Source organism: Oncorhynchus kisutch, linkage group LG18, assembly GCF_002021735.2.
Source record: "Oncorhynchus kisutch isolate 150728-3 linkage group LG18, Okis_V2, whole genome shotgun sequence".
NCBI lineage: Eukaryota > Metazoa > Chordata > Actinopteri > Salmoniformes > Salmonidae > Oncorhynchus > Oncorhynchus kisutch.
The window spans coordinates 18,753,806-18,769,859 of NC_034191.2; the positions used below are offsets into that span (position 1 = coordinate 18,753,806).

General features: G+C 42.9%; 1 protein-coding gene across 1 annotated transcript in view; it reads left to right on the forward strand.

Moving 5' to 3' along the window:
• The window catches only part of LOC109909471 (calsyntenin-2-like), a 420,037-nt gene that overhangs the window by 388,962 nt on the left and 15,021 nt on the right, over window positions 1-16,054 (forward strand). Inside the window, exons 13-15 of the mRNA XM_031795495.1 lie at window positions 8,997-9,167; window positions 11,383-11,528; window positions 11,766-11,889. Coding sequence (XP_031651355.1) covers window positions 8,997-9,167; window positions 11,383-11,528; window positions 11,766-11,889 — 441 coding nt within the window. The remainder of the gene's footprint in view (window positions 1-8,996; window positions 9,168-11,382; window positions 11,529-11,765; window positions 11,890-16,054) is intronic.

Genomic DNA, 16,054 nt, shown 5'->3' on the forward strand with positions numbered 1-16,054 from the left:
GAGTGGGCATGGCAGATGTTAGCCCACCCAGGAGAGAACACAGCAGGCTGAGAGGCATGGAGCGCTACAGAGACCTGTGTCTTACCGGTTAGCAGGCTGTACAGCAGACTCTGTGACATCAGGCTGGCTGATTGTGTAGCGATAGAGGGCCTGTTTGAACTGTGTTTTGGCTAAAATTGTTTGTTAGTTTAAGTTTGTTCGTGTGGAATTGTGGAAATGAAACATTTTTGTCTTGGATAATGTTGTTGTGTACAGATGCACTATCTTAATTTGACCCTGCTTCTCACAGCAGGAAAATAACCCTGCAGCAATAGGAAATGTATGTGCTTTGTCATTAATGGACACTTTTGTAGGTGGTGATACAATTTTCATTAGGGTAAATTAAGTTTAGTTTAGTTAATTTGCACAGTTCGGAATACTGTGTGTGTGTGTGTGTGTGTGTGTGTGTGTGTGTGTGTGTGTGTGTGTGTGTGTGTGTGTGTGTGTGTGTGTGTGTGTGTGTGTGTGTGGCGGTCTGTGCCGTTTAAGTTGAGTGAGGACAAAAACATTTTATGAGCATTGCCTTATTTCTATTAGGGCATATTGGATGACTCTCATTCATTCACCCGGTTCAATGTAACATCGATGGGTTTAGGCTACTACATGATAATCTAATTTTCCCGATACCCATCATGAGGTTGCTATAACCTAGCCTAGCTGACCTGCACACATGTCGAGAGAAAATGTTTAGGTGACATTCAATACCGCCTTGCAAACTCTTGCATGCATCTAGCTGATCTAAGGTGCAATCATTAGTCCAACAGTTTAAGAAGAGAGTTTCTATTGGACAAATTCAGGTATGTTTATCACCGTTTCGCTCTCTTTGCTTCCGTTTAAGAAATGTTTGTCAACAGAATCGGCGGAATGAATAACACCCCTTGTCAAGCATAAACACAGTTCACATTCATAGCAGCCACGTTGCATTCCTTCTCGCATCTATGTGCTCTCCTCTCACCTTTTTCCTTCGTTTGTGAAATTTAATGCACAACACATCAGCTGTATGTGACCAGGCGTAAAAACCTTTCCACTAAACACAGCCTACATCGTTGTCACAATATGTGACCGACCGGTTCAAATCAGTCTTTTGTACCATTTTAAATTGTGTTTTTTACATTGGATTAAAGCAGAGACTCAGCTATAAGGTTCTATATCATACCTTAAGGGAACATGTTTACATTTGCCATATGGTTAGTGAGAAAGACCACATTGCAAATGTACGGTCCCTTACTAGCTGTCCGACAACATTTCAAAAATTTGCGGATGGGGTCGGGCCGTGCGGCAGGGCCGGATCTTCCAGGAAGTCATCAAACAAACTCTCTCGGACATTCGGTTTCCATTTGATAAAATTTTCGAATTTTGGTCATTTTTTCGCTCTCCCTGTAAATTCCACAAGAGGGTGAATGGAATCATATTGCAAATGTACAAAACATCACCAATCACGACGTGGCCTTATCTCCTAAACGAAAAAGATTTTGAATACGAAACTTGGTGAGCATAGGTTTGGCATAATGGGCAGTTTGCCCCGAACAAGATGACATCTAGGCCTCAACAGTTTTTGGGTTATGGACATTTTTCTGGGACTAAAGGTCAAAAATGAAAATAGAGCAATAATTCTTCCGCTTCACGTCAAAGTAATGAAACCTACGGTGTCAATAAAAAAAGAATCGGCCATGTATCTATTGTCATTTAAGAGAAATCGTACAATGTCAAATTGGTGATCTTCAAAAATAGTTTTTTTTTTTAAGTTACAGATCCAGTTGCAGCGTGTTCATACAAATCTTTTTAAAGTGTGCTTCGGAGCTCTGCGAGATTTCTGTGATTTTCTGTGATTTTCTGAATTAACACACACTCACTAAACCCTCCATAAATAAGTCAGTTCTTAACATAAAGACTTAAAACTCAAAATTCTATAAGTGCCTACCCCAAGGAGGATATGTGTTGACTTTCAGCTTCATGTGCCAACCGGAAGTGCCTTAAAATGGTGTCATAGGTGCTGTTTTGAAGGGTTAAAAGGTCAGATCTTTTTAAAACTTCATATGTGTGATTAAGCAACCCTCATGAACTGTAAATCAGTCATTTTTCCCAACAGATGCCAAAGAAAAGCTCTCTCACACACACACACACAGCAAGGATGGAGTGACAAAGTGCGGTGCTTAAAGACACACAGAGCCTGCAATGGCATTTCCATATTCTCAAGGCCGTGCCGAGTTCAACGAGATGCCCCGTTTGACCGTAGCTTGCTCTGAGTGCAGCGACCGCGAAAAAAGTAGGTCCAAAATGAAGCCTGGCCCTAAATGTAATTTGCTTTTGGGTGACCGTGAGACAACCGTTAGGGTGAGAAGCACAATTCGACCTCAGGTACGTTCCCAAGGTCCTCCCAATCTGTGCAAGCCTAACCTTGACCATGTGGCATTAACCCTTAACAGTAAATCAGTGTTTTTTGATCTCACAGATTACAATGACTTCTCTCCCCATAGGAATACATTGTCTGCTCCTCTAAAGTCAACCTGAAGCCTATGTGGGTTATGAATGCCTTATGAACCTGTCTTCGATGACAGTCCATCAGGCCACTATGCCGTCTACCTGTGTCGATTCTAACCTTTCTGAAGCAACCGGAAGTGGTTAAAATCACCCTAAAAGTGTTTTTCCATACCCAACCTGATGTTTTATAGAAATAGTGAATTCAACCCTGTGTAAATCAGTCAGTTCTTAACATATAGACTTAAACCTCAGGATTCTGTAAAAGCATACCTCAATGAGGATATGTGTTTACTTTTAGCTTCCTGTGCCAACCGGAAGTGCCATAATTGGTGTTTCGATTGGTTAAAAAAAGTCAGATCTTTCCAAAACTTTATATGTGCGATTAGGCAACCCTCATGAACTGTAAATCACTCATTTCTCTCATAACATTTCCAAGAAAAACTCACACACACACACAGCTTGGACGGAGGGACACAGTGTGGTGCGTAGAGACAGACAGAGCCTGCAATAGTTACCTTTGTTCTAACTAAAAAAGAACCGTCAGACCTAGATTTCTGAAACTTTAGAAACCTGTTCTAGAGCACAGGTCGATAGTGTGTGGTGAGTTATGTGGCTCTAGAAGGTTCTTGGACCGAGAAACAGCCTCGTACATTTGCAATGACTTCAATTCATTTTGACCATTACGAAAATGACGACATTTAGAAAAGTCCCAGAGTCACAAGACCAGGTGCATTAAAACTGGCTCGGCCCATAGAGACGGACCCTAACGTTTCTGTCCGATAGCTCATTCAAGGACCCCGTAGCAAGGCATGGAAAAACGTGGATTTTCAGCACCAATTAAGGTCTTGCTCGGGCACCGAATGAGCTATCGAGCCGAAACTCGGGATTCGGGGTCACCTCGCATAGGCCTATACATAATGTCAGAACTGGACCCGCAGCTAGAACGTAACTATGTGTTTTAGATTTGTATTATTTTTTTAACTGAAGGCGCTGTGAATTATGGGCCTGCTCTGAAATATGTGATAGTTGGCTTCTAAACGAGTTGGAAAAAGTGGGTGTGGTGTCAGATGGTATCAGTTTGGTGTCAGAATGACATCTAATTGACTTATGGACAGTGACTTGCTGGCTGACTTTTTTCCATTTGCAATATGTTTAAACAGAGAGGGGCATCACCCTAATTGCATTCTGAAATCAACACCAACGAGCGAGAGGAACCAGAAACACTGCCCGGCCATCCCGAGTTCTTCGGGCCAGTCATTCCTGCAGGATTTTTGAGCATCACAGATTCGTGATGGTAAATGCCCATTGAAACATATTGCAAATGCACGTGCATTTGCAATATGATTCAACAGTGAAAAACATCACCAAATGGACATGATGAAATCAACACAACGAGCGATGGAGAGGAACCACTATCACTGCCCGGCCATCCCGAGTTCATCAGGCCAGTCAATTTAGCATTTCTGCAGTATTTTTGAGCATGAAAAATTTGTGATGGTAAATGTCTATTGAAAGAATTTCGAAAAACGGTCCATAAAGCACTTTTTTAACCTGTAGTGACACCCCATCCCGTGAACGGGACCGTTGTCATCATCTGACACTAATTAGCATAACGCAACGGACATAAATCTTCCTAGAAAATCTTCCTATTCATGAAAATCACAAGTGAAATATATTGGAACACAGCTTAGCCTTTTGCTAATCACCCTGTCATCTCAGATTTTCAAAATATGCTTTACAGCCAATGCTAGACAAGCATTTGTGTAAGTTTATCATAGCCTAGCATAGCATTATGCCTTGCTAGCAGCAGACAACCTTGTCACGGAAATCAGAAAAGCAATCAAATTACATTTTTTACCTTTGATGAACTTCGGATGTTTTCACTCACGAGACTCCCAGGTAGACAGCCAAAGTTCATTTTTTCCCAAAAGATTATTTTTGTAGGCGAAATAGCTCCATTTGTTCTTCACGTTTGGCTGAGAGATCGCCCGGAAATTGCGGTCACCACAACTCCGAAAGATATTCCAAATTAGCTCCATAATATCGACAGAAACATGGCAAACGTTGTTTAGAATCCATCCTCAAGGTGTTTTTCTAATATCTATTTGATAATATATCCATCGGGACAATTTGTTTTTCACTAGGACCGATTGGAGTAATGGCTACCTCTGTATTTTACGCGAGAATCTCTCTCGGAGCCACCATGTGACCACTTACGCAATGTGGCCGCCTACGGCTATTCTTCAACAGAAATGCTTAAATCTACGTCACAATGCTGTAGACACCTTGGGGAATACGTAGAAAGTGTAAGCTCGTTGATGGTACATTCACAGCTGAATAGGGAGTCATTGGAACGCAGCGCTTTCAAAACCTGGGGCACTTCCGGATTGGATTTTTCTCAGGCTTTCGCCTGCAACATCAGTTCTGTTATACTCACAGACAATATCTTTACAGTTTTGGAAATGTTAGAGTGTTTTCTATCCAAAGCTGTCAATTATATGCATATTCTAACATCTTTTCCGGACAAAATATCCCGTTTAAAACGGGAACATTTCTTTTCCAAAAATGAAAATACTGCCCCCTAACACTTATTAAGGGGGTAAGTTTTTCAAAATTTTACCTTTGGGTCTTGACTTGTGTTACATTTGCAATATGAAAAATCACAGTGGAGCGCACTCGCCATCTGTTGGATTTTTGCAGTGTTACACTTGGCATTTGCCATATGGCATTTGCAATCAACTTTGAATGAAACAACGCCGAATTCAGTGGTATTGGACACTGTGTATATGGTGTGTACAGTGCCAATGACTTCCCATTCATTTTTGTACATTTCAGGGGGGTGTTCCCTTACATACACTACAGTTGAGGAACAATGAGAAGGTAATTTTGCTTTGGACCCACTGGCTCCAGGTCATCTACAAGTCCATGCTAGGTAAAGCTCCGCCTTATCTCAGCTCACTGGTCACGATGGCAACACCCATCCGTAGCACGCGCTCCAGCAGGTGTATCTCACTGATCATCCCTAAAGCCAACACCTCATTTGGCCGCCTTTCGTTCCAGTACTCTGCTGCCTGTGACTGGAACGAATTGCAAAAATCGCTGAAGTTGGAGACTTTTATCTCCCTCACCAACTTCAAACATCAGCTATCTGAGCGGCTAACCGATCGCTGCAGCTGTACATAGTCTATTGGTAAATAGCCCACCCTTTCTCACCTACCTCATCCCCATACTGTTTTTATTTATTTACTTTTCTGCTCTTTTGCACACCAATATCTCTACCTGTACATGACCATCTTATCATTCATCACTCCAGTGTTAATCTGCAAAATTGTAATTATTTGCCTACCTCCTCATGCCTTTTGCACACATTGTATATAGACTCCCCCTTTGGTTTCTACTGTGTTATTGACTTGTTAATTGTTTACTCCATGTGTAACTCTTTGTTGTCTGCTCACACTGCTATGCTTTATCTTGGCCAGGTCGCAGTTGCAAATGAGAACTTGTTCTCAACTAGCCTACCTGGTTAAATAAAGGTGAAATAAATAAAAAAATAAAAAAATAAAAAAACTCACTTTTGAGAAATTGGCCTTTGAATGTTTTGGTACTACTACTGGAGAGCCCTTCTTTGTCTAAACCCAGAGCGTCGATGACTGCAACTGTGCCGTCAGTACATTTAGAGCGTTTCACTCTCATTGCGTTCAGAGAGCACACTGGATGCTCTGGCCAATGAGTAGGGTTGATCCGAACATTCTGACCTCACAACGGCAGCCAAGCACCCAAGCTAAATGGCTAACATTGGCTAGCTTGCTAGCAACTTCCAGACACAAATGAGAGAACACCCCACTCTGACCATTTTACTCACCCTAGCAGAGCTGGTAAGGCAGTTTTCATGTTATCCAGAGCATTGGTGACTGAAACTGTGCTGCTGTCAACAATTGAATTACTGTACCCTTTTTTGCCAACGTTTACTGACATCGGCCATATTCAACGGGTGTTGAAGGTTCGTAAATTAAACAGTTATTCTACACCCTGGCACACTCAGATGAGTATTTTGTTAAGACATGTATCTTGCTAGCTAGCTAGCTAAACAATGAACCATAATCCCAACTCATGATGTTACTACCCTGCATGAATCTGCGGGTAGCTAACCAACCAGGTTCAATGTTAGCTAGCTAACAATAGGCTATAACTAGTCAAGCAAATGGCTCTGAGATAAGAATAATAAGATCATACACATAATATTAGCTAACGAGCCAGCCAGCTAACGTTTGCTAGCTAACAGTACGCTTTAACTTGAAATGAAACCACTTCCTGTCAAAATTGGAGACATGTAATATCTGAAAATGTAGCTAGCTATACTATCTTACCCATATACATCATGGATGGACGCGTCTCCCGTCGGATGCCATGGTAGCCCTTAATTTGAAGATGACACAGGCTTTTTCTCCATCTTCTTAGCTACTGTATCATACTCAAATTCCACTCATTTCAAAACTCGACATACACGTAATGTTAGCTAGCGAGCCAGCCAGCTAATGTTAGCTAGCTAACAGTACACTTTAACTTGACATTAGGCTTATGCTGTTTTACTACACAATGCATTCTTAAAAAGTATGCGTTAGACAGGATAACCTAGACATACTGACCAGCTCAAATAGACGCTATATTTGCATGGTAACAATATATGGTATATGGCAGACCAATCCAAACTCATCTCTCTGCATGTCCAGCCCACTCATTATCTCAGTCAATCATGACTAGCGAGAAGGTTGCAGACTTTTTCTGTGGCTAAACCAACTAGGCTCGTAATTTAACAATTGTATTCATATTTGCAGATGGCACACAAGATTGTTATTAAGGCACATGAAATTCACATGTTCGAGAAGGAATTTCTGCCAAAAAAAACGCATTTTGATACAAAATAAAAAGTTTACGTTCAAACGGCTCTCCTAGTGACCCGCGACATACGCCAAGTTTCCTGAAACGAGTCGCATATTAGCTAGTAACGTCATAGTCAACATAGCTAAATAACTAATAGTAACACGTTAGTAAACCCACTAAAATCATGCAGTAACGTTACAGTGTATAGTCAGGTAGCAGTTTAACAGTTACACCGGCGGGCCCCAGTGACAATAAATGAGTAATACTAAAAGCTTACCTTGACTTGGAAGAGTTCCAGTGTTGTGTTGGATAGTCATAGCCAGCTAGCTAACATAGCATCCCTCTGTTTAAGCAGGGTGTTTGAGTAGGCTTAACTAGCTTGCTGTTATGCTCGTCATTGGAAGGAGTAGACCAAGGTGCAGCGTGGTAGGCGTACATCTTTCTTTTATCGATGACAGCGAAAAAAAGAAAAGAAAATACAAAACTAAATGCATAGTTCTGTAGGGCTGGAAAGCAACAGTACAAAAACAAGATCCCATCAATTACAGGTGGAAAAAAGGCTGCCTAAGGTTGATCCCCAATCAGAGACAACAATAAACAGCTGCCTCTGATTGGGAACCATACCCGGCCAACAAAGATATAGAAAACATAGATTGCCCACCCTAGTCACACCCTGGCCTAACCAAATAGAGAATTAAAATGATCTCTAAGGTCAGGGTTGTGACACTTGCTGCACTTTCTAGCTAAGTAAGTGAAACTGAAACTGAAAACAAATGACAATCTCTGTCTCTCTCTTGCCTCTCCTTCATTTTGAAGAAATTCAAATTTGTTCATAACTGTTCAACAGTTATGTTCAGTTATGTTCAACAGTTATGTTCAACAGTTATGTTCAGTTATGTTCAACAGTTATGTTCAACAGTTATGTTCAGTTATGTTCAACAGTTATGTTCAACAGTTATGTTCAGTTATGTTCAACAGTTATGTTCAGTTATGTTCAACAGTTATGTTCAACAGTTATGTTCAGTTATGTTCAACAGTTATGTTCAACTGTTCATAACTGTTCTTTCTCTCTCTTTAATTTAACTACTCACTGCAGTTTATGCACTGCTGTGTTAGCTAGCTGTATCTTGTGCTTTCAGTACTAGATTCATTATTTGATTGGGTGAACAACATGTCAGTTCATGCTGCAAGAGCTCTGATAGGTTGGAGGACGTCCTCCGGAAGTTGTTATAATTACTGTGTAAGTATATGCAAGGGGTGAGAACCATGAGCCTCCTAGGTTTTGTATTGAAGTCGAATATACCCAGAGGAGGACAGAAGCTAGCTGTCCTCCGGCTACACCATGGTGCTACTCTACAGAGAACTGTTGAGGCTACTGTAGACCTTCATTGCAAAATGGTGTGTTTTAATAAATGATTTTATTAATTTATTTATTATAGTTTTATCTAAAAAGGACAACTTTTAAAAAATGTTTTACCATTTTTATTTTTATATGAAATTCACGAAAGGATTTCTCCCCTTCCTCCTCTGAGGAGCCTCCACTGGTGTGTGTGTGTGTGTGTGTGTACATGCATTCTCACATGTGTGTGTTTCAGCGGGCAGGCCGGGGGTCCAGGAGGAGATCATACATAACCTGGACTACTGTGACATCCTGGTGCTGGGGGAGGAGCTGAGGCCAGAGCAGGAGAGTCTCCAGCTGCAGCGTAGCACCCTGCTGGGGAAACACCTGGACGCCACCAACTCCACCTCTGGCATGTCTATATACGGTAAGTTACCATGTAAACATCACATTTCCTGACCTCTAATCCCTATCTAACCTCTGACTCCTACCCCAACTCCAACTCCACCTCTGGCATGCCTCCATCTATGTTACCATGCAAACACCTAACCATAACCCCTATCTTCCTCTATAACCATAACCCCTATCTTCCTCTATATCCATAACCCCTATCTTCCTCTATAACCATAACCCCTATCTTCCTCTATAACCATAACCCCTATCTTCCTCTATAACCATAACCCCTATCTTCCTCTATAACCATAACCCCTATCTTCCTCTATAACCATAACCCCCATCTTCCTCAATATCTGTAACCACTATCTTCCTCTATAACCATAACCCCTATCTTCCTATATATCTATAACCCCTATCTTCCTCTATAACCATAACCCCCATCTTCCTCAATATCTGTAACCACTATCTTCATCTATAACCATAACCCCTATCTTCCTATATATCTATAACCCCTATCTTCCTCTATAACCATAACCCCTATCTTCCTTTATATCCATATCCCATATCTTCCTCTATAACCATAACCCCTATCTTCCTTTATATCCATATCCCATATCTTCCTCTATAACCATAACCCCTATCTTCCTCTATAACCATAACCCCTATCTTCCTCTATAACCATAACCCATATCTTCCTCTATATCTATAACCCCTATCTTCCTCTATAACCATATCCCATATCTTCCTCTATAACCATAACCCCTATCTTCCTCTATAACCATAACCCCTATCTTCCTCTATAACCATATCCCATATCTTCCTCTATAACCATAACCCCTATCTTCCTCTATAACCATATCCCATATCTTCCTCTATAACCATAACCCCTATCTTCCTCTATAACCATAACCCCTATCTTCCTCTATAACCATAACCCCTATCTTCCTCTATATCTATAACCCCCATCTTCCTCTATAACCATCAAATCAAATCAAATCAAATTGATTTATATAGCTCTTCGTACATCAGCTGATATCTCAAAGTGCTGTACAGAAACCCAGCCTAAAACCCCAAACAGCAAGCAATGCAGGTGTAGAAGCACGGTGGCTAGGAAAAACTCCCTAGAAAGGCCAAAACCTAGGAAGAAACCTAGAGAGGAACCAGGCTATGTGGGGTGGCCAGTCCTCTTCTGGCTGTGCCGGGTGGAGATTATAACAGAACATGGCCAAGATGTTCAAATGTTCATAAATGACCAGCGTGGTCGTATAATAATAAGGCAGAACAGTTGAAACTGGAGCAGCAGCACAGTCAGATGGACTGGGGACAGCAAGGAGTCATCATGTCAGGTAGTCCTGGGGCATGGTCCTAGGGCTCAGGTCCTCCGAGAGAGAGAAAAAAAAGAGAGAATTAGAGAGAGCATATGTGGGGTGGCCAGTCCTCTTCTGGCTGTGCCGGGTGGAGATTATAACAGAACATGGCCAAGATGTTCAAATGTTCATAAATGACCAGCATGTTCGAATAATAAGAATGCAGAACAGTTGAAACTGGAGCAGCAGCACGGCCAGGTGGACTGGGGACAGCAAGGAGTCATCATGTCAGGTAATCCTGGGGCATGGTCCTAGGGCTCAGGTCCTCCGAGAGAGAGAAAGAAAGAGAGAAGGAGAGAATTAGAGAACGCACACTTAGATTCACACAGGACACCGAATAGGACAGGAGAAGTACTCCAGATATAACAAACTGACCCTAGCCCCCCGACACATAAACTACTGCAGCATAAATACTGGAGGCTGAGACAGGAGGGGTCAGGAGACACTGTGGACCCATCCGAGGACACCCCCAGACAGGGCCAAACAGGAAGGATATAACCCCACCCACTTTGCCAAAGCACAGCCCCCACACCACCCCATAACCATAACCCCTACCTTCCTCTATAACCATAACCCCTATCTTCCTCTATATCCATAACCCCTATCTTCCTCTATATCCATAACCCCTATCTTCCTCTATAACCATAACCCCTATCTTCCTCTATAACCATAACCCCTTTCTTCCTCTATATCCATAACCCCTACCTTCCTCTATATCCATAACCCCTATCTTCCTCTATATCCATAACCCCTATCTTCCTCTATAACCATAACCCCTATCTTCCTCTATATCCATAACCCCTATCTTCCTCTAAATCCATAACCCCTGATCTATGATACTGGTAGTGACCATAGGAATGTGTCCACCATCTCTCTCAGGTGTGGACTCCATGTCCAATTATGAGCAGGTGATCAGGCAGGTGCATTACCACAACTGGCACCCCGCCCAGAACCCAGACAGGAAGTTCCGTCTCACCTGCTCTGAGCTAAACGGACGCTACACCAGCAATGAGTTCACCCTGGAGGTCAGTGGACTAGAGAGCGGAACGATAAAAATACAGGAATTCCAATGTTCCTGTGCTTCCAGAAATTATAATTGATTAAACATTTCCTGCCCTGAGACCCTTTGCCTTTTCAACTTGCTCTTCCCAGAAAATCTCTGACGGTTCTGTGTGTAATAGTCCTTATTTGGAATATACTCCTATATTTACTGAGACATTTATTATACCTGTAACCTTGCTCTCTATTCTTGCCCCGCCCAGATTAGTGTACTCCACAAATCAGAGGCTGGGGAGCATGTCAATCACATGGTAGCCCCGTCCCAGTACATGCAAGTCGTTCCTCATCTGGCCATGGTCCACAGTCTATACCCCACACACGGTCCAGGTAAGACTATAGAATCATCAGTCTATACCCCACACACAGCTCAAGTAGGACTTACCATAGGATAATTCTGTTCCAGCCCAACACACCTTTTAACACACCTCTGTGTCTGTTTGTATGTGTGTGTGTGGGTGTGCATGTGTGTGTGAGAGAGAGAAGAAACTGGACTACAGTGCTATTGGAGAATGGGGAGGACTCTGCGTGCATGTGTAAATAGCTACTATTATTGAACACACAGAGAGAGAAAGAGCGAGAGAAAAACATACAACATTTAAAATCCATGTAAACAAACAAGTGTGCAGTTTAAACAGGCAAAAAAAACACATCTCTTCCCACAGGGCCGTGTGGTGAGACAGGGATGCAGCTTAAGCCCCACCCTCTTCAACATACAGTGAGGGGGAAAAGTATTTGATCCCCTGCTGATTTTGTACGTTTGCCCACTGACAAAGAAATGATCCGTCTATAATTTTAATGGTAGGTTTATTTGAACAGTGAGATACAGAATAACAACAAAAATGCAGAAAAACGCATGTTAAAAATGTTATGAATTGATTTGCATTTTAATGAGGGAAATAAGTATTTGACCCCTCTGCAAAACATGACTTGGCAAAACCCTTGTTGGCAATCACAGAGGTCAGACGTTTCTTGTAGTTGGCCACCAGGTTTGCACACATTTCAGGAGGGATTTTGTCCCACTCCTCTTAGCAGAACTTCTCCAAGTCATTAAGGTTTCGAGGCTGACGTTTGGCAACTCAAACCTTCAGCTCCCTCCACAGATTTTCTATTGGATTAAGGTCTGGAGACTGGCTAGGCCACTCCAGGACCTTAATGTGCTTCTTCTTGAGCCACTCCTTTGTTGCCTTGGCCATGTGTTTTGGGTCATTGTCATGCTGGAATACCCATCCACGACCCATTTCAATGCCCTGGCTGAGGGAAGGAGGTTCTCACTCAAGATTTGATGGTACATGTCCCCGTCCATCGTCCTTTTGATGCGGTGAAGTTGTCCTGTCCCCTTAGCAGAAAAACACACCCAAAGCATAATGTTTCCACCTCCTTCTTTGACGGTGGGGATGGTGTTCTTGGGGTCATAGGCAGCATTCCTCCTCCTCCAAATACAGCGAGTTGAGTTGATGCCAAAGAGTTCCATTTTGGTCTCATCTGACCACAACACTTTCACCCAGTTGTCCTCTGAATAATTCAGATGTTTATTGGCAAACTTCAGACATGCATGTATATGTGCTTTCTTGAGCAGGGGGACCTTGCGGGAGCTGCAGGATTTCAGTCCTTCACGGCGTAGTGTGTTACTAATTGTTTTCTTGGTGACTATGGTCCCAGCTGCCTTGAGATCATTGATAAGATCCTCCCATGTAGTTCTGGGCTGATTCCTCATGATTCTCATGGTTCTCATGATCATTGCAACTCCACGTTGTGAGACCTTGCATGGAGCCCCAGGCCGAGGGAGATTGACAGTTATTTTGTGTTTCTTCCATTTGCGAATAAATACACCAACTATTCCCACCTTCCCACCAAGCTGCTTGGTGATGGTCTTGTAGCCCATTCCAGCCTTGTGTAGGTCTACAATCTTGTCCCTGACATCCTTGGAGAGCTCTTTAGTCTTGGCCATGGAGGAGAGTTTGGAATCTGATTGATTGATTGCTTCTGTGGACAGGTGTCCTTTATACAGGTAACAAGCTGAGATTAGGAGCAATCCATTTAAGAGTGTGCTCCTAACCTCAGCTCGTTACCTGTATAAAATACACCTGGGAGAAGGAAATCTTTCTGACTGAGAGGGGGTCAAATACTTATTTCACTCATTAAAATGCAAATCAATTTATAACATTTTTGACATGCGTTTTTCTGGATTTTTTTGTTGTTATTCTGTCTCTCACTGTTCAAATAAACCTACCATTAAAAGTATAGACTGATCATTTCCTTGTCAGTGGGCAACTTACAAAATCAGCAGGGGATCAAATACTTTTTTCCCTCACTGTATATATCAATGAATTGGCGAGGGCACTAGAACAGTCTGCAGCACCCGGCCTCACCCTACTAGAATCTGAAGTCAAATGTCTACTGTTTGCTGATGATCTGGTGCTTCTGTCACCAATCAAGGAGGGCCTACAGCAGCACCTAGATCTTCTGCACAGATTATGCCAGTCCTTGGCCCTGACAGTACATCTCAGTAAGACCAAAATAAGGGTGTTCCAAAAAAGGTTCAATCGCAAGGACCAGAAATACAAATATCATCTTGACACTGTTGCCCTAGAGCACACAAAAAATACCTTGGCCTAAACATCAGCGCTACAGGTAACTTCCACAAAGCTGTGAACGATCTGAGAGACAAGGCAAGAAGGGCTTTCTATGCCATCAAAAGGAACATAAAATTTGACTTACCAATTAGGATCTGGCTAAATATACCTGAATCAGTTATAGAAGTCATTGCCCTTTACGGTTGTGAGGTCTGGGGTGAGCTTACCAACCAAGAATTCACTAAATGGACCAACACCAAATTGAGACCCTCCATGCAGAATTCTGTCAAAATATTCTCTGTGTACAACGTAGAACACCAAATAATGCATGCAGAGCAGAATTAGGCCGATACCCGCTATTTATCAAAATCCAGAAAAGAGCCATCAAATTCTACAACCACCTAAAAGGAAGCGATTCCCAAACCTTCCATAACAAAGCCATCACCTGCAGAGATATGAACCGGGAGAAGAGTCCCCTCAGCAAGCTGGTCCTGGGGCTCTATTCACAAACACAAAAAGACCCCACAGAGCCCCAGGACAACACAATTACACCCAACCAACCAAATCATGAGAAAAAATGTATATTATTTACAACAATTGTCAAAAAAACAGAGCAAATGAGAATGCTATTTGGCCCTAAACAGAGAGTACACAGTGGCCGAATATCTGACCACGGTGACTGGCCCTAAACAGAGAGTACACAGTGGCCAAATATCTGACCACTGTGACTGGCCCTAAACAGAGAGTACACAGTGGCCGAATACCTGACCACTGTGACTGACCCTAAACAGAGAGTACACAGTGGCCGAATATCTGACCACTGTGACTGGCCCTAAACAGAGAGTACACAGTGGCCGAATATCTGACCACGGTGACTGGCCTTAAACAGAGAGTACACAGTGGCCGAATATCTGACCACGGTGACTGGCCCTAAACAGAGAGTACACAGTGGCCGAATATCTGACCACAGTGACTGGCCCTAAACAGAGAGTACACAGTGGCCGAATATCTGACCACTGTGACTGACCCAAACTTAAGGATATCTTTGACTATGGACAGACTCAGTGAGCATAACCTTGTTATTGAGAAAGGCCTCCGAAGGCAGACCTGGCTCTCAAGGGAAGACAGGCACTTCTGTGAGTGTAATGTTTTTTTTTGTACATTGTCTACTTCACTTGCTTTGACAATGTTAACATATGTTTCCCAAGCGAGAGAGAGAGAGAGAGATGAGATGAGAAAGCGAGAGAGAGAGAGGGAGGAGAAAGCGAGAGAGAGAGGGAGGAGAAAGCGAGAGAGAGAGAGAGATAGAGAGGGAGGGAGCTGAAAGCGAGAGAGAGGGAGGTGAAAATGAGAGAGAGAGAGAGAGGGAGGTGAAAGCGAGAGAGAGAGAGAGAGCGAGAGAGAGAGAAAGGGAGGAGAAAGTGAGAGAGAGAGAGAGAGAGAGAGAGAGAGAGAGAGAGGTGAAAACGAGAGAGAGAGGGAGGTGAAAACGAGAGAGAGGGGGAGGTGAAAACGAGAGAGAGAGGGAGGTGAAAGCAAGAGAGAGAGGGAGGTGGAAGAGAGAGAGAGAGAGAGGGAGGTGAAAGCGAGAGAGAGAGGGAGGTGAAAACGAGAGAGAGGGGGAGGTGAAAACGAGAGAGAGAGGGAGGTGAAAGCAAGAGAGAGAGGGAGGTGGAAGAGAGAGAGAGAGAGAGGGAGGTGAAAGCGAGAGAGAGAGGGACAAAAGAAACATTGAGAGTGAGAGGGAGGAGATGACACATTGATATGAAGAGAGAGAAAGGGAGGGAAGAGAGGACACATGAGAAGTGTGCATGGAGGGGTGTCTTTAATGAAGTGAATAATGTAGATTGTTCTGTTGGGAGACCGTACAGCCTCTCCGGTAACATTCTGTGTAGATTGTTCTGTTGGGAGACCGTACA